Below are 19803 nucleotides of genomic sequence, written 5' to 3'. Positions count from 1 at the left end.
ATCTCTCGCAATTCTTAAAAGTACTGGAATCTGAGCCACTCACGGTGAATTATGGAGACTGAATACCTTTTTAGGAATGTTAGCAAATTAATGGGAAACAGTGGAGATGTGTCTGCCCTCAAGGATTTGACTTGCATTTTCACTGAAATATCAGTAAATTACTATCTCTAATACAACCAGCAACTAGGCATGTATCACAGAATGGCTGAGGTTGGAAGCGACTTCTGGAGGTCATCTGGTCCATGCTGAAGCAGGGCCGCCTACAGGCAGTTGCCCAGGACTGTGTCCAGATGGCTTTTGAGTATCTCCAAGGATGGAGGCTCCACAACCTCTCTGGGCAACCTGTGCCAGTGCTCAGTCACCCCCACAGTGAAAAAGTGTTTCCTGATGTTCAGATGGAACGTCCTGTGTTTCAGTTTGTGCCCATTGCCTCTCGTCCCATCATTGGGCACCACTGAAAAGAGTTCAGCTCCATCTTCTTTAGGCCTTCTCTTCAGATATATCTGTACATTGATAAGCTTCCCCCCTGAGCCTTCCCTTCTGCAGGCTAAACAGTCCCAACTCTCTCAGCCTTTCCTCATGAGAGATGCTCCCGTCCCTTAATCACCTTTGCGGCCATTTGCTGGACTCTCTCCAGTAGCCCATCTTTCTCTTGTACTGGGGAGCCCAGAACTGGGCACAGTACTCCACGTTTGGCGTTAGCAGGGCTGAATAGAGGGAAAGGATCACCTCCCTCAACCTGCAGGCAACACTCCTAATCCAACCCAGGATACCACTAGCCGTCATTGCTGCAAGGACACATTGTTGGATCACCGTCAGCTTGCTGTTCTCCAGGGCCCTTTCTGCAAAGCTGTTTTCCAGCTGGGCCCCTCCATCATACATTGGTGCACGGGGTTGATCCTCCTCAGGTGCAGGACTTCGCACTTCCCTTTGTTGAACATCACTCAGATAAGTTAGCTCATTTATAATGCATCACAACATACTCATGTCAAAGAATCATTTGAAGAGCTAGTCTTTACGGGAAACATTTAACCCAGAACTTTATCCTGTACTGAAGACAAGGCTCTTGGATGTGCTACACTGTGGTATAATCTTACTGAATTTTACAAGCAAGTAAGGCAAGTGCTTACAAAAAAAAAAAAAAAAAAAAAGGCAGCCAGAACCTCAAAGTTCCTGTCAAATGAGTTGGTTTTGAGTTTTGTGGAGAAATCCACCTTTTTTAAATGGAGAAATTCTTTTAAAACTATTTGCAACTAGTCTCTGAAAGAGAAAATAGAGGCATAGGTATGCTGTTTCACAATTACCTTTCATTGTCTTTAAAAAATGGATGGGTAGCTACTCTTACTATCACTACCTTGTTGCTGATTTCTATCATGCAGAAAGGCCATTAGAAAATGGTCTTAAAGAGAAGCACCTCTGTTTGGATCTACTTTTGAACATTTATGTCTCCAAAGTACACTTTTGAGAATTTAAGATTTGAACAACCTAGCTCATACTTGTTGGCTGCCTTGGATATGGTAGAGGTGAACTGAGCAGCTTTATACAGAAATCTGTATTTTAAAATGCATTTTATTATTGGCAATCTTTAAAAGGCTTCGTTTAGGACTAAATGAATGAAAATGCAGATTGGTTAACTTTCTAAAACTCATAAACCTAAGAATTTATGGAAACCATAGAGCTATCACACACATCTGGTTAGAGCTGTCTTGTTATGTACCCAAAACACATTAGAACATTTACTGCTAAAAAATTACACCTTCTGCTCTTAATAAAAGAGCACCATATTCTACCAAGGAAAATTCTGAATTAAGACACTCAATAACTTCTCTGTTTCAGCTTTACATCCTGAATAGCACTATCTAGTTTTCAATTGAAAAATATCTTTACAACAAACAAATTTGGGCTTATCATTATAAACTAAGGGAGAATCAATCTTCCCTAATAATTTACCATTGCTAAATATGGTCTCAGTTCAAACATTTTTTGGATACCAACACATTCTCAATGGATTTATGATTAGAGAGAGGTCTTTCTCCTACATCAGCAATAGCCCTAAATTAACAACTTGTTTTAAAAGAAAGTTCACTTTGCTATTTAAACTTAGAAGAATATTTTTGTAACCTTTATACAACCTCTTCAAAGTTTTCCAAATGTTCCTCTCCATTTCTATCTTTTATTACTATAATCTAATTCACAAATAACATTTAAACTCTATAAAACCTGACCCACATATCTTTGGAATATAATATGGCTAATTTCCCCGTTATATGGCAGTTTCTCACAGTTGTGGATATGGATAGTTTGGCATCTACCCCAGGAAGAAATGCAGAAGAAGATTGTTGCTATATTCCTGATGTACTTCTGGCCTCTAGTTACCTGATACGAAAGCTCTCTGTTTTTTTGCTAAAGAATCCCTGACATGACCCATGCTGAGAGACTGCTCTTTCTTTGAAAAATTGTGAAATTATAAGCTCTGAGAAGTTCTGGCTATCTTATTTTGAGTCAAGGGGAGTTTTACATGTGATTATTTTATTATTTTTTTAATTGGGCATTGTTCCTGTGTTTGATCTAATTGATCCATCTAATTGATTGGAAGGAATGGACCAAAAGAAATTTAAGGAATCTGCCAGGATAAAGCTAACTCTCTAGCAAAAGCAAGTCTATCCTCAAGGACTCAAATTCATTCAGAAACTTCCTGCCTGAAGACTTTTCTAAAAATCATCTTTGATTCAGGGGAGTTTGGGGACCCACAGCGTATCACAATTTTCCAAGCATTGCAATATTAGGCTCTGTAGTCCCAGCTTTAATATAAGGTATAGACCACAAATAGTTCTAAAAATAAAAAAAACCTGTACAGTGGTGTGTATCTCAATATGCATGTGGCTTGAAACAATAGCTCCAGGAAGTGAAAAATGCCCTTGTCATTTTCCTGCACTATCAATTAAGATTATAATCTAAATATTAGGACTGTTAATTATAATCAAACAACAAATATTTAAGAAAATACAGATGTTAAATAATTCTAAATAACTACAATAATTATCATGATAATGTGATCCTTTTTCATCTTGTAATGAAGAAAGGAGAAAACCTAAGCAGCCTACATGAGCCCAAACAAGAAAAAGCCAAAATCAAGCATCTACTTCAAGCACCAAAATATTTACAGTATTTACAAGTTTGGTCCTAATAAACATGAATAAACTAAGAGCAATCATGGAAAGCTTTTTTGAGAAATTTGGGCCCAGAATTTCAGTTTATGTTTGTGTATATGCCTCCCACTTGTTAAAATCAATAAGTGTCAGATTCTGTTTTCTGATCTGTCTGGAAATCTGGGTCTTTGTCATTTTACCACACACCTACTTTAAACTGAGTAGAAAGAGAACAAGAAATCTAGATTCAACATTTGCCCAAATTAACGTAACAGTTCCTGCATTTCTACCTAAAAATTTATTATGCTACCTATCTTATTATTTAAAAAAAGTGAAAAAAATGAATCCATGACTGGCTTTCTCATAGTTATTAACCACTATGAAAGTGTACTCCCAGAAAAGTGTTCATTCAGAACAACATAAGCTTTGCAGGAAGCCTGATTGATTCCCAGACCAACCATCACTTCTCAAGATCAACCATTCAGTTTTACTAAATACCTGTTTTGACATCCATCACGATCCTTTTAATAACAGTATATCTATAAGGCAGTAACTTAAATAAAAAGTAAATATGAACTTCATGAGCATAAGAGAACTTACAGTTCCGTATAACACACATACTTACATTTAAAAGACTGCTGATGGCATCAGGTTGTACTTTTTTAATATCATCATAACACGGCCATACTATTTTCCTCTTAGTCTGAGAGAGTGAACCATCCGTTTGGTCAGCTTCCTCTGAAACACTGCATTTTGCAGTTACCATGGTCCAGTCATAGGAAGGACCTGTAGCCAAAATCTCTTCTACATAATAATCCCACTTTTTGAGGCTGGACATGTTTACATTTGGTTTCAGTGCCTGTTTGAAATAAAGTTTTATTATAATGACAGAAAGGAAGTCTTTGAGTTTCAGACTTAGAATACAATACAATACTTACATTTTCTAGATTATTCTAAATTGAACAGTATATTGCACTGGGTGGGTAGTGCTGCAGTTTGATAATTTCCACAGCAAGATCTGGCTCAGTTAGATCAAAACCTAAAACTAATACTAACTTTGGGAATATACGGCTCATTTTTATCTTTCTACTAAACCAGGTGCCTACCAAGAACTCTAATTCAGCACATGCAGTTGGTACCCTCACAGTCTTTGTGCCTCCTGTTAAAGATACAAAAGGCACTCGATAGCAATCACCCTTCAGTTTTTCTTGGCAGAAAATCCAAGACTCTTCACCGTCAGAGAAAGGAGACAGGCTGTATAATGTAGGTGGACATGCCACTTGGAAAAACCACAGTAATACGAGGTAGGCAGCCAGGGACTGTAGACCTTTCAGAGTAGTTTAAAACAGATCATTTCATATTAATTTTTTTTTTTTTCTTTTAAAAAATAAGGTAAGACTTTCATTTTGCATGCACCTTACTTGAAGGGAATTACTGCCTCAGGTGAACAAGCAATTTTGAAGTCTGAAGAGTGATGCTCAGTCATAATGACTAATTCTGCTATTATGACTAATTCTGCTATTGTGACACCATTTCATATGAGGAAAAATAGTTTCTTTAAAAACAGGAAAGAAAACACTATCAAAATATCAAAAGCTACTCCTGATTGCTTACTAACTGGAGACTGCTTACAGCAAAATGGATAAAACAGTGATCAAGCAGCCCATCAAGCTCCAAATTCATTACAGTGATGGTTCTACGGAGAAACCGGATGTTTCTCTAAAACAAAGACAGCTGAAGCACTTTCTGTCCACTGAATGTCACCCTCTTGTTTTCTTCCTCTTCCCTCTTGTACCACCACTTTATTAGGTGAGTATAAGTACATGTGCGTGTGGTGCGTCTGTGTGGGTTGAAGCAGGCTGCATTATTGACTGCAACAGCGATCTGATGCAGTTTCAAAATACCTTAAAAGAAAATAATCTTTTTTTTTTTTCTTTTTTTTTAAATGAGGTCAGTTTATATAGCAGATTTGAGTGCAAGGTGCTACGTATACTAAGATACAATGTGGTGAAACAACTTGAGGAAAAAGGAAAACCAAGAAACACCAACAAAAATATCAGTGGCACCATGGCCTCTGAGACAGTGGAGACTGTCCCGTCATTACATTTTCTGGTCACCAGCAGTGGTCAGATGTGCAAACAAATGATCTATCAGGGTGAAGCTCACTGCCAAAGCAGGAGAAAGCAGCACAGGAATGAACATCTGTGGGGCAGTGGATGGCAGGAACATCTTAAAACAGCCTTGTCTCCAGAACTACAGTAAGAACAGCACCTTTTTCTTGCAGTTCCTAAGGTATCTTTACTGCTTCTTCCCTGGCTGTTGCAGAATTCTATAATGGTAAGTGTATGGTGAATTTTATATAATTATTCAAGACACAGTCCAATCTAGTAGACATACATTATCATATGAGACAGTGATATAGAAGGGCGACGAAGCTGGTGAGGGGTCTGGAACACAAGTCTTATGAGGAGCGGCTGAGGGAGCTGGGGTTGTTTAGCCTGGAGAAGAGGAGGCTGAGGGGAGACCTTATCGCTCTCTACAACTACCTGAAGGGGGGTTGCAGAGAGGTGGGTGTTGGTCTCTTCTCCCAAGTGACTAGTGACAGGACTAGAGGAAATGGCCTCAAGTTGCGCCAGGGGAGGTTCAGGCTAGATATTAGGAAAAAGTTCTTTACTGAGAGAGTAGTGAAACATTGGAATAGGCTGCCCAGGGAGGTGGTAGAGTCACCCTCCCTGGAGGTATTCAAGGAGCGTGTGGATGTGGCATTGTGGGATGTAGCTTGATGGACATGGTGCTGTGTGGTGTTGGGTGGGTTGGTTTTTGGTGTGTTGTGCCTTGTTGTTGTTGTGTGGTGGTTGGCTTGCGTGGGTTGTGGTTTTTTTTTTTTTTTTTTTTCCCCCAGGTTGGACTTGATGATCTTACAGGTCTTTTCCAACCGTAGTGATTCTGTGATTCTGTGATTCTGTGATAATGTGATTCAATCAGATCGTTACTAAATGTATCCCATTATGACTCTAAACTCATCTCCTCGTAACTGTGGTTTGCAGTATGTAATTTTTTTAAAATCATTTGTGCAAACTTTAAGATTATTTTTATAATTATCATACAGTTAAATGAAATCAAACAAAGATCCTCATTTACCTCAACGGGATGCATAAATACATGTTCCAGAATTTGGCCCTTTAAATGACATTTCCGTAACTAAGATGACTGAGAATATAAGCCTGTGAGACACTACTCCAATCAATCAATGTGGGTCAACTTTGTCCACTAAATGCTTACATTAATGACAACAATTAAGACACCAAAATGTACTCAAGGAATCACTCAGAATAACAAACCACCCGTTTTTTTAAAAAATAGTACCTCCATTTCAGCAGGTGCATAGAGGTAATTGAAGAAAATAGGGCTCCTTTTGTGCATTTTTTCAATACATTCCCAAATACAAATTCCTTTTTTGGCATGTTTATCTCCTTTATCTTCAAACAATGTCCCTAGGGAAAATAACAGCAGCAAAAAGATATCTTTGTGATAATACATAACAAACACTAAAGCATAGCCAAAAGGAATTTCACAGACTAAATGCATAGTAAAATCTACTATCAAATGCCATTGCAACAAGAGATTGTATTTGATGAAACAACTACTGTGCTTTGCAACTGCCACTCTGCCACAAATTTGTATGAAAAAAATATTCAGTAGCGTGATATTTAGAAACCTGTTCTGAAATCTACTGAAATACTTGGGTGTATTTATGAATGTCCCTTTCTGCCTGCAGCTATGCTGACCCAGCAGATCACCAAGCCCTAACTGATTCTGCTCCCCACTACCCGATGTTACCAGCCCTTCCAATCTGCTGGACCAGCCTCACCTGAAATTACTTGCTAACTCATTTCAGGGAAAACAAATCAGGCTAGTGTAAATAAGTTAGCCATAGATTTGTGCTATCTGAAATGACTTTGGAAGGACATACAGTTTATCCAAAGACTACTGGAAACAGGATTTTATATTGCATTAAATGGTATTTGAAAGCATACTGCCCTAAATCAACAAGCACCCCTCTCTCCCTGCCCCCAACTGTAGAACCATGTAACAATCCAGGTTGGAAGGAACCATAGGAGATTGTTGACTCCAACTCCTTGCTTTTGTTCAAATGAAGGTAAATAATGGAAATTAACTTTTTTTTGTTGAAAGAAAATGGTTGCTCAAGTTTAGACTGTTCCACAGTTACTACAGTTTTGAAGAAAAGCATTAAAATTGACCATATGCCATGAGAAACACCCCACAAAGCAGTGAAATTCAGAGCACTTAAGTGTTTTGCTTAGTGAACAAGTTCCAAGAACAGCCTCAACTGTGGTTGTGAAGTCTTATTAAGAAGGCTCTGAGGGTAGATAAGGCCTTGGAACCAGTAAGGTTACATACGATAGATGGAGTAAAAAGGAAATAAAAAAGAAGAGAAACACTGAAGAGAATACAAAAGAAAGAAGTGAGAGGTAATAGATGGAAAGGCTTTCCTTTCCTGAAACCTCATGCACTCTCTGAAGGATTCCCAAGGACTTTGTTTCTGTTAGAATAAGGTTTTTAGTAGGGGAAACTGAACCATGTGGATAAATTGCTAAAAAACCCTGAGGCATAGCACTAATGTCTTCCACTTTCTCTTAGTCTCATCAGTGGCATGGTTCAGGCGTTATTCACTCAGAAAATTCTACACATTCTTCACTTCCATTTTCCTTTATATTCCTGAAATGGAATTCATTAAATTGTCACCATGCAATTACTGGACCATCTCAAACTAGGCAAATTTTTGTAGGCCAAATACTGGTGAGAAAAATACTGACAACTATAAAACCAATATGCGATAAACAAATATCACACATACCATGTTCTAGTCTTTCATAGTCTGAATCCAGAAGAAATGTTTTAAATCGATTTGATATGTGATGAAAAGCCAGAAACTTCAGATAATATTGATTGAACTCAAACTCTGTCGGGTATTGGTTATGAATCTAAAAAAAAAAAAAAAGAGAAGGGAAAAAAGAGGCTATTGAGGTATAATACAAACAGGTATGGAATAAATATGTGAAATATGACAGAAAAATAATTCTCTGGTGAATGCTGACAACAAATATATCCATAGGCAACTGTCTTCTCTGTACACACAAATCCTTCTACATTTTGTCTAAAAATATTTTAAATTAATTAATTAAATTAATATATTGTCTATGCTGCAAAAATATTTCAGAGCAGATAGGATGTACTGTATAATAAGCAGTATTATACTCTGTACAAAACCCAGTATTCTTCAACGTAACCAAACTGGATAGAAATCTTATATGATAACTCATGAGACACCATGTAACTTCATAGGCAAAGATGCTACTCCTGGATGTAGCTGGAAATCAAACTTTAATTGGAAGGGTTTGCAGTGGACCTCTTACTATTGCTCAGAACCCAATGTAGCAGACATGTACAGAGCTAATGCTGCAAATGACATCCACCTACCGTTACTGAAACAGATAATTTCTGAAGTACTTGCTAGTCTACACATATTTCTTCCATTTTAAAATATGCACCAAAATATTACAGGATGAAAAAACCCTAAAAACATACTGAGGAGGTATCTTGCCATTATTCTTTTAAAACAGTAAAAACAATGTAACGTCTTAAATTGTTATCCTCAGTTAGGCTTGGGATCTACCTAATTCAGTGAATGTCTCCAAAACGAGTCAGGAGCAGATATTTAAGACGACAGTACAAGGTTATCAGAATCAGCTATGTGTGATAGTTGGCTCTTCACAACTGCGTGAACATTATCAGAAAGAGCGTAGTGTAAGATTTCAAGCATGAGGTTTAATATTCATGGCAAAGTTTTTAATTAATTATTTTAACATTAATTATTGATTATATTTATACTTGATATCCATATAAAATTCAAGATTCTAAAGTTACTCTTGATGAGATATTGCTCACAGAAATTTCAAGTGTTAATTTCAAATTTAAATTTAATCTTCAAGTAAGTTTATGAATTGCGATCTTTATTTTCAGAATTAAGTATAGTAATTAACTGACAGTTCCCAATTACAATGGAAATAAGTACAGTTTGCAATCAAAAAAGAAACTGAATTTCACATTTGAAATATGTCCCACTGTGTTTTGTCTAGCTTCACATCAAACTTGTAAAATATCTTTAGTTCTGCAATCTTCCTGTGTCTTGTCTTCTGCATTCCCACCACTCTCATTTTCCCATTCCATCTTTTCTCTCTAATCTCTACTTATCAGTTCCTCAAGAGAGAAACGGGGTTTTTTTAGTACTTATGGAAACTAGTATTAGACTACTTGAAGCTCCTTGATGTTTAGATTTTCACATGTGCCAGTTGAAAAAAACTCAACCAGCTAAATAAAGAAAACAAATACGCGTTTAGCAAGGAAAGGTTATCTACCAAACGTACAACAGTGACAGGAAAATCCCTTGAAAGGACTTATAAACACATATGCAGCATTTCAGTCAGAGAATTTGTTGTTATCATATCTCAATATTAACTTGTGGCTAGGCATTTAAAATGCTAAGATACTTTAAGACATCTCAGTTCAATATACCCGCACATACTTTATCCCCACTTCTCCCCTGATACCAATGATTACATTCCTGCACTGTTTTATAGGAATAAAGTGAAGCAAAATTTTTTTCTATAATAAATTCAAGAGTTCGACTTCATAGACAAAGTAACTTTTTAGTTGTCCTTATAAAAAAGAAAATATTTTTTTCTGGCATATATTAGATTAAAATATAATCAGAGTACACTAATTCTGTTAAAAAATGACATAATGTACTTTTGAGCTGAAATCCAAAAAGTTCTGCATATTTGTGTGCATTTAGACACATATACACACATATACAAGTAGTTTATTATACATTTTCCACCTTGTGTTAGGAAAAGTTTTCTTTAATATATTGTAAGAAGGAAAAGCTACATTCTGGTATTTGACATGACTTATACAGGGTCCTAATTTCTACTTATGGTCCAATAATTATTTTAATACATTTGAAGAGTTACAAGAATAAGCTGCTACTAAAATCCTGTCATGGATCTAGGTGTTGTGAGTGATCCCATTTCTGAGATTTCTGGAACTACAAGTAACTAGAAGTTATAATAATATAATTTACTTTTTAAGTGAAAACAAATATAATCTAAAACATTTCTTTCATAAAGGTGAATATTGCAGTTATTGTTATTGTGTGTGTTTTAATGGCTGTGGCTGATTTCAGCACACTTGGAGATGGGAAAGATGCCACAGCCAGGTGAAGCGACTGCTGTTATCGATCATTTGTTTAGCTGCAGTGCAGTCTGCAAAATTCAAAACATGGCTGAGCTACCAGGGAAAAAAGCACCTGATAAAATACAGCTCCAACATCAGAAGTGATAAATTAGAAATTTAACATAGGAGAAAATAATTGTATTCATTTAAGCAATTAAAAATAAAAGTAAAATAGAGATTTTTGTTACTGTGGGCCATGTAACCACTTAGGTTGAGGTTAAATATAGCTGGTTTCTCTCTGATAACTCTTCGGTGTCATTTCAGTTAATTCATTGATTTTAAGGGATACGCTCAAAATTTACTTGTAAATTAGAAGAAATGTTTTATACTTTACAATTTCAACACACACCACCTAGAAAGATAAGTCTACAGGGACAGGATATCTTTGAAAATTACAACTGCATCATCTTTTAAAATGCTTAATCTCCATAATATATGAACATTTAAAACCTGAGTAAACCGATAGGTGTTTTTAATATTATGATTAGAGAAACTCAGTATTTTAGAATTCTTTTTCAAATCACCATGTTCCCAATTAACTTAAATATCTCCTAAATGTATTAAAAATCTTACACTTCTATCAGCCTTCCTTAGCTTTCCAATACTTCTATCAGCCTTCCTTATTTTTCCAATTCATTTTGGTTTTGTAATACCATTATATATCATTATTTAATTAGTTTAAATCAAAAATATAGTACTCCAAAACATCCTGTACTAGTAATCACTAAGAGGCTACTCCTGCAAACACTGGAATAACGGAATACATTGCCATGGGAGTAGCACATGCACCTCCTCTTACACAGTGTGCTGTAACAAAGCTCCTTATTGAGCTTGAAAGAAGTCAGTTCTAGAAAATCATTCATTTTTAATTATATTTAATAAATTACCAAATAGATACAGAGGAAAAATAAGAAAAGCTTCCTGCACTGACATCACTTTCATAAACTCAGTCTTCTTAGAACCAGAGAGAGTATCTGCCAGATGCTGCTATTGTGAAAGAATGATTTTGCATTAATAATTCAGCTGACACCTGGAGATATTGGCATAAACAATGACTTTTTACAAGATGATGCAGTTCTAATTTAGGAATCACTGCTTCATTTGTTTTTTCTCTGTATCTTTAGTTTAACTGATGACATTTAATGCAAATACTGGCTCTATGGTGACTTTCTTACTGCACCTAGTATGTTGAGACTATAATGGTTAAAAATATTTTGAAGGGACCAAATGTTTATTTCCAGTGAATGGGCAATTTTTTAAAACTGATCATAATATATTACACTTCAGGGTCAAGTTGCAGTCTAACTGGATTCTGTAGCTGTCTAACAAGTTGCACAGAAACCAATGAAACTTAACAGAAATGTTCAAGTACAAATGTTAAGTAAATTTATTTTTCAAACATTAATTTGACTTCAAAAGTAATTTCCCTAGAGTTTGCACCATACTGTTAGAATTTGGTAAGTCAATACTATACCATCATGAGTTAGAAGACTAATCTTCCTAAGTCTATTTCTAGGAAACTTACTCAGAGTTGCATTCTAAATAGGATTGTAAGTCATTTATCTATATTACACTGCTTATGCAGTAAAGCTGTGTTCCCATGTCCTTTCTTGGCTGAAGATAACACTGGCTGAAATTATTATAAGCCCCAGACAGCCCTATGTTTCCTCACGAGAAGTTACTGCCTCCTTCAGATTGACCTGCTGAACTGCTTCAAAATCCACACCCATCAAAATAAGATGGTCTTTTCTACCAATTTTTTTCTACCATTTTGATTGGAAAAGGCAGGCAGGTTCACATGAACCTCTTCACTAACAGACTGGAAGGGTGGTATCTCCACCAGAGGAGAAGTGATGAATAGCTCCAGAGGGCCTGCAGGAGGTAATCCTTCTGCCGATAACAGCTGCAGCCAGGGCATGTGGACACAACTTAAGACGAAAAACCAGAAAATATAGATCTTTCTGTAAAATGTATCTGTTAATAACTTGTATACTTTATATTGCCTCTTAGAGAAGAGTCAGATACCTAGTGACATGCATCAAAGCTGCTATCTGAGATGAATTACAAAGGCAACGTTCTTCTATTTCCTTGACACATTCACATATATAGTAGGAATATTTTACGCACCTTGTAGCTTGCAGCAAAATCACACCTGACAGTTGTTAAGAGCAGAGATTTATCCCACTTTACATTCCATGCTAACTTTTAAAGCCAGGATGACTATAATCCATTATTCCATGTTCTTAGAACTGCAGATTGTGTTAAACACAACTTAAAGAAAACCCAAGGATTTTGCCATGAAAAAAACATGGTACATTCTATTTTATGACAATAAACAAAAATCCTTGAATTTCATTTTTATCTTTGTTCTGGATAACCTATTTGTTTCCAAAGTTTGTGTGATCTCTGGAATCGAGAAAAAAATACTGTATAGGTATGTGTGGATAATTTCGTTGCTTTTCTTTATGCCAACTTTCTAAGATTTATTATAGTAAAACTGGAGCAGTGTGTTTCCAGGGTGAGAAACAGGATGTAGGCTATGACTACCTTAGCAAGTAATTCAGAGCAAAAGGAGTAGACAAACAGACTGAATCAGCTGGTGTTGAGGTCCCTGCAGCTATACTACACATTTGTTGTTTTACTTTGGACTAGATTTAGTCCAGTTGAGTTGATGACCCCATAGTACATTGATGACCCTCATGGTTTTAAGCTAAGTGATGAATCATTGTTTCAGATCCTTTTAAGAGCTGGTGAGCATGTGGTACATACCTGAAGCAGAACTTTTGGGTTAAATTCTTCCAAGAAAAATCTAGTACACATGCACCAAAAGCACATCAACGAATGGTAAGGGGAGATGCTGGAGGGATTAACTTCAAAGTTACACTACTGCTTGAAATCAAATGTAGGTTTACCGTACTCTACTAATAGACAGTGTTACCCAGTCAGCTCATTAAAGCTTGGAGAAGACATCTGACAGCAGAGAGAATACAGCACCAGACGAATGACATGGCTATTCTGTCCCATTGTAACCACTGCAATCAAGAATTTGTTTTTTCTACTTCAGAAAAGGAGCAATAACCTTAAGCTATGGTAAGGAAGAGTTGGTGTGACAATTGGGCATATTAACTTGTTTGAATGAAAAATGCAATACTGATTCTCTTTAGAGGAATCTCCCCATTTCAGATAAAAATTAACCAAGGACCACAGCGATTGGGAAACAGATTGATGAAACATGAGATGCGACAAAAACGTCTAAGGTTTTCTCATGGGGAATGCTGTAGGAATCGAACTAAATTCCAAGTATATGATTTATTAACTTGCAAGACAGCAATAATGATGGCTGTTGGTGTTTAATATTGGGATACAAAATTTTTATTTTCTGCAACATGTTCTTCAGTCTTTACTCATCTTCCTATAAGCTCATGCATTATCAGTCTCCCATAGATATCTAAAGATTGTTTTTTATTGGTTTAGCAAGTTATTTATTCTGTGGAATTTGCTTCAGGTAGCAGAGTAAGTCTACTTGCTGACTTCTCTTTCAGGGTCTACTTCATGCAAGTATTCACTACAAATGCCTGTTTTCAGTAAGGGTGGTGCTTTAACAGTCATCTTCTGTGAGACACGGTCATCCATAAGTGTTAATACAGGTTAATAACGTCCAGGAGTCTTTTCAGCTTTTTCAGCAAGAAAAATGAGAGAAGTGGGAAAAGAAAGACATATGTACAAGAGGAACTATGCAAGCTCCCATTTTGTGTTTGCATACACAGAGACTCCGCAAAGCATTTACATTTACTGGTTTGAGATGAAGAAAAGAACAGAGTTTAGAATTAAGCTGAAATGAGTTTAATATTCTTAACCTAACTTCTTCCTACATAACATAACTGTTGGTGTTCATCTTCTGAACATGCAGTATATATAAAAATAAGAACATCTCAGATTCCCCTGGTTTATAGCTTATTGTTTACAGAACTGATGGAGTACAAGGCCTCTTCAAAGCTCATCATCAAGCACAAGGAATTAAAAACTGTCTACTCACTGTACTAATACTCAGTCAATTTCGTCTTCTGAATAAAGGCACTCCAGACTGCCAAAAGCCAGTCTTAAGCTTAAAAAAATTCTTTGTGAAATCTCTGCATAAACGACCTTAAAAGATCTGTAATGCCAACCATCCCTCCTAGTCTATTTTGTGTGGATGGGTCAGTCTCCTCTAGGCAACCATTCCAGCTCTTCTTGAGGTGAAATCCATTCACTTTAATAAAACCTAGAGGAGGTTACTAGTCTTCCCTCAAACTGTTACCTATAACATCTGAAATAGTGGCATCTAATGCACTTATTTATTAATTCTTCTTGTAAACTAAAATTAGATAGAGATTGACTTACCTGATGCACACAGTCTAAGAACTGTAAGAAAACAGGAGCAAATCCACTACCCTGACAATTGAGAGTCAGATTACTACGTTGACTGAATTTATGACCAAAAGAGAGCCATTCTTTTTCCACCAGCATTCGGAAGCCTTCAAGTGTCCTATAGAAGGGATCACTGAGTAACTGCACCAGAGATACTACCTAGATCACAAGACAGGATATATTGTGTTAAGAGTGACAGAAGTTAGGAGGAAATATTCCATAATCTGTTTATAGTTCAAGGAAACAAAAGCCTTCATATAAAGTCAATTACAAGTATTTTACCACATACATTAAGTATTTTTATAAAACAAACCAAATAATATCTCACATGAAAAAGCTTCAATTAAATTAGAACATTATGATATCTGTAAAAGTCAAACGTGAGCAACTATAGACTTTGGAAGTCATTACAATGCTTACCACATTTAAATTAATTTGAAATAAAAGCAATTTTATTAATAAAATAAGGATAATAAACGTTTATAAAATAGTATTGGCTGCCTCAGCAAAGAAAGTGTTAAAGAATTGGTCCTGAGGGTGACTTTAGAGTTTCTGCAGTGTTGCCATGCTATGGTGCTCACCAGCCAACTTCAGCCTGTTTTTATAGACAGCATCTCAGGAGACTTTAAAATGCAGCATGGACTTCTTTTACGTCCAGCTATGTATGTCTCCTTCTCTATTCTTCATTGTTTGACAATGATTCCAATAATTATGTTAACATTCTTTTCTGGGTTTGTTTACCTGGTATCAGGATGCTGGCTGCACAGGAAGCTTTTATTTACTAGAATTATTGATATCTGTGTTTATCTTCTGAATTATGAACCAACTACATAGACACAATGGATCCATTAAATGAGGCAGTAGGTCTTCATTCACCTAATTTATAATTTGTTCCATGCAGTTATCTGTTCTGGTGATCTGCCCTTGCAGCAGGTGTTACAGTCACTTTGACACAAATTTAGTTTTCTCCCTGTGTGTGGTCTCCTAACTTCATTTATGCAAAGTGAATGGCAAGTGAAAGAACTGTCTTCCCCTCCTGTGTTTAAAGTGTACTATGTTTACAAAGATAAATGATCTGTTGCGGCAACTTTCAGCTTTCATTCTTACACATGGTCAGGTGCAGGAATGCAGATTTTATATCTAAGCCTTAGAACTGTAAGTCCATCAGAACCTTTGGAACAAATTCATTTTAAGGAACTCTTTCATGGTGTAAATTGCAAATGAATTCTAGTTTCTTCTCTGCTGCCATGAGACAAATTTATTAGTGTTATACCAAATTATCAGTCACTTGTGGAAAAACTATTGCTTGGCATTTTTTTCTTAATATTTAGCTATTTCAAGGTTTTAATAGCAGCTTACTTGCGCAGTAATATCCCAGCCATCTTCCAAACAAACCATAACAGAAGAACCATTTTCCAGGAGCTCAGAGATGATCACACCCAATTGCATTATCCTGTGAAGCTATAAAGTATCACGAATAAGTAACATACTCAAGTATAAGATAAATTTCTAGATATTATCAATATAGAATCTTTTCATACTTAATATTAAAATATGTATTCTGAAATATACATATAGCACAGAAAAATGCATTGATGCAACAGATTAGAAAGTTATAAAATGTGACAGTGTCAGGTTTTTCATCTGAACTACAACAAAACTAAGCAAAGATTTGGAGATAGGAACTTAAACTATTAAAACCAGTGAGTACTGTAATAAAATAGCTGTCATAAAAAGGAGAATGGGAACAACACAGTTGACAGATTTATTGTAGAGAAATTCCTTCCTGGGCTTAACATTAAAATAATTTCCTGTGAAATGTTAAGGTTCCATAAAGTCGCTAAGTACTTGCATGGGAGAGCCGATGTAAGATATTTACAAGGTAACACTCAGTCTCAAGAAGTTGGAAATTAATGACTTTAATAACAAAAGCAATAATAATAATAATAATAATAATAATAATAATAATAATAATAATAATAATAATAATAATAATAATAATACCACCACCACCACCACCACCACATCCTATTTCTATAATCTGGAAATAGTTTAGATAGATTCAACAATGTTTCTTACACTTTGTTTTTGGGCAGATTGGCTAAAACATATGGAAAAAGGACACATTAATTATTTGCATTCTAGTATTTCTTATGCAGTGATACTAAAATTCCTTGAGCAGGCAGGTTAGTTAATTTCTCTGGGAAGGCTTATTGACTTGAATGAGATTTATTCAAACATGATAGTATAGGCAGATTAAAAAATTTAGGTGAATTTGAGCAGTTTTATCTTACTATGAGACTTTACACTGTTATTACTAAAAGGAAAATCTATATGAAGTTTCTACCATTTTTGTCATACTGCGACATCATTCTTGGTAAACAACATAACAGACAATATGTAAGCAATTCAGTTTTTTACACTAGAATGAAACTGCTCTTTGCAGAGCATGGAATATAATCCAACCAATAGCAGCAGTAGGACAGATGAAAGCCTGAAAGAAGGCAGAAAGCAATATAGGAAAAAAAATAAACAAAAGATGGCAAGAGACATGCAAGGAAAAAAGTAAGTTCAGAAAGTACAGAAGGCACAGAAAAGTGACTCAGGGAGAACAAAATAAAATTGGAGAAAATAAGAGGAAAAAAGATCAACCAAACAATAGTTAAACCCTAGAAAATTTATCCTTGTTTAGGGCAGTCTGATTTTTCCCTCTTAAAAAAATCCCCAATACTATGAATATTACCATGGAAATTGCGATGGAAAACACTTACTCCTCTGAACATTCACAGAGTCATTACTTAGAAAATAAATTAATTTTCCTGCAATTTTTAATCGGAAAAGATTGAAAAGAGCACCCACTTTTAAACCCAAGCAGTTTCACAGAATCACAGAATCGCTAAGGGTGGAAAAGACCTGTAAGATCATCGAGTCCAACCATCAACTAACACCACCATGCCCATTAAACCATATCCCACAATGCCTCGTCCACACTCTCATTGAACACCTCCAGTGATGGTGACTCCACCACTTGCCTGGGCAGCTTATTCCAGTGTTTCACAGTTTGTTTATTGTTCTGTACTTTCTTAGGCAGTAGAATAGAAGAAAGGCTGTTTTTTGCCGTCCTTGATGAAGAAACTGATATACAATCTGGTTAGACAGATTAAATATAAAAAAAATACAAAATACTATTTTTGTCATTTGTATTCAGAAGATAGGGCAGCACTTCAAATTTCTTCTTATGCATTCACATCCTTATAAAGAAATATTTAGCCTATACAGTGTTAAAATAAATACTGTGTAACTTCTATTACCCAGGAGAGGAAAGCTTAATACAATAAAAACACATTTCCAAGATAACAGATCTACATCCTTTCACAGGAGTAGTAGAAAATGTGTCAAATCAGTGATAAATTAACTTTATCACATAAGTCACACACAACATGATTTAAACCACAGAAATATGGTTTAAATGTCACACAGCTAGTGTGTGACATTACGATCTAGCCCTCAGCAAAGAGTGATACACTATTACTTTTCCTCTCAAATGTGCCAAAACAGAATAACATCAATGTTATAATCTCCCCCTGATTTCTGTGCTGCTATAGGAACGTGTTTATTTAATCAAACTGACATTCAGTTCATTTATCTACACTTATCAACTTGCTCAACTACTCTGTGATTGAAAATGTTCACATGATGAGGGAGTCAAGTCTTCATGCTCTTCCCACTTCTCCCCTTCCTGAACAACGTGGTGGTCAGACACAGCAATGATCAGGTCCTATGCTCTCTAAGGAGCAATCACACCGCAAGGGAAGAAGTTAAGTCACTCCTTGCACTGCATCACATTTCAACCAGGAATACATTTTCTGATGCTTAATTGCTGAAATGACTGTGTTACTCACAGGTATGTCCTCCTTAAGAAATCAGCATAAGAATCTATTCTGTTTACTGTGATTAAATGCATTTGAGAAGAATTTATTCAGCACAGGATTCCAAACATAACATGCAACTGTTAAAAAACATTCACTATAATTAATATGGTTTTAGATTTACAAAGAGTTAACTTCCCCAGATCCTTCTTAATTTTAATCTTGCAAAGTTACTCCCAGTCTTGCCTTTGTTTGGTTAATCTTTATGTAAGGGAATATGGGATATGGAAGTAAAGGAAAAGATTCAGAGAGAACAGATTAAAACAGACACAATGCCCTCTGCCCTGCAAACACCTCCCCATATCCCACAACAGATAACAGATGCTAGCTTATTTGTTAAATACTTATGCATTTGGAAATTCAGGGTGGGAACACATACGAAGAGTAGAATATTGATTTTAAAATCAAAAGGCTCCTTTATTGTTCTATACTTTTTTTTCTGATTTTTAAAATATATAAAATAAGAAAAAGCAGTTAAAATCAAGACCATAAATGTATATAGGCAAAAAACCCCGGTCATCTCTACTTGTCTATGTGTTCCATTTTATAAACCATAAATTATGCTATTAAAAATGTCTCCCACATTTGTAAATATTATGATTGTAATAAAATAATATTAAATAAATATTAAAATAATAATGCTTATGTAATGACAGAATTGATAGTAAGCAGAATAATTACAATGAACAAAGAAGAACAGCTGGTTAGAACACAATAGTTCTCTGTCAGAAGAGCCTGAAATTTATTTTGTGTAAGCAGTACTGCGTATACATTATTAGAAGTACCTGTCATATAAATTACCTGTGGGAACCACTCTGACTCCCCAAGTGCTTTAAGGAATGTTGCCTCAGAATCTGTAGGAATAGTGCTGGGAACACAAGCTCTCATCAGCTTTTTAAAGCTTGCCTTTGTCTGTCGTATGTCACTGAATTCAACAGGAACAAATTCACAATTCAAGGCAAAATCAAGTTTGAATCCCTGTGTGAAAAGGATAACAGCAG

General features: G+C 35.7%; 1 protein-coding gene across 1 annotated transcript in view; it reads right to left on the bottom strand.

Moving 5' to 3' along the window:
* Positions 1 to 19803, bottom strand: part of SBF2 (SET binding factor 2) — a 273716-nt gene that overhangs the window by 10283 nt on the left and 243630 nt on the right. The window contains exons 30-35 of the mRNA XM_059825675.1: positions 19604 to 19780; positions 16233 to 16334; positions 14847 to 15032; positions 8029 to 8155; positions 6516 to 6643; positions 3775 to 4008 (exon numbers count right to left, since the gene is read on the bottom strand). Coding sequence (XP_059681658.1) covers positions 3775 to 4008; positions 6516 to 6643; positions 8029 to 8155; positions 14847 to 15032; positions 16233 to 16334; positions 19604 to 19780 — 954 coding nt within the window. The remainder of the gene's footprint in view (positions 1 to 3774; positions 4009 to 6515; positions 6644 to 8028; positions 8156 to 14846; positions 15033 to 16232; positions 16335 to 19603; positions 19781 to 19803) is intronic.

The sequence above is a fragment of the Gavia stellata genome, chromosome 17 (assembly GCF_030936135.1).
Source record: "Gavia stellata isolate bGavSte3 chromosome 17, bGavSte3.hap2, whole genome shotgun sequence".
Classification (NCBI taxonomy): Eukaryota; Metazoa; Chordata; class Aves; order Gaviiformes; family Gaviidae; genus Gavia; species Gavia stellata.
The sequence above is the reverse complement of the archived record's forward strand: the minus strand, read 5'-3'. Positions and strand labels throughout refer to the sequence as shown.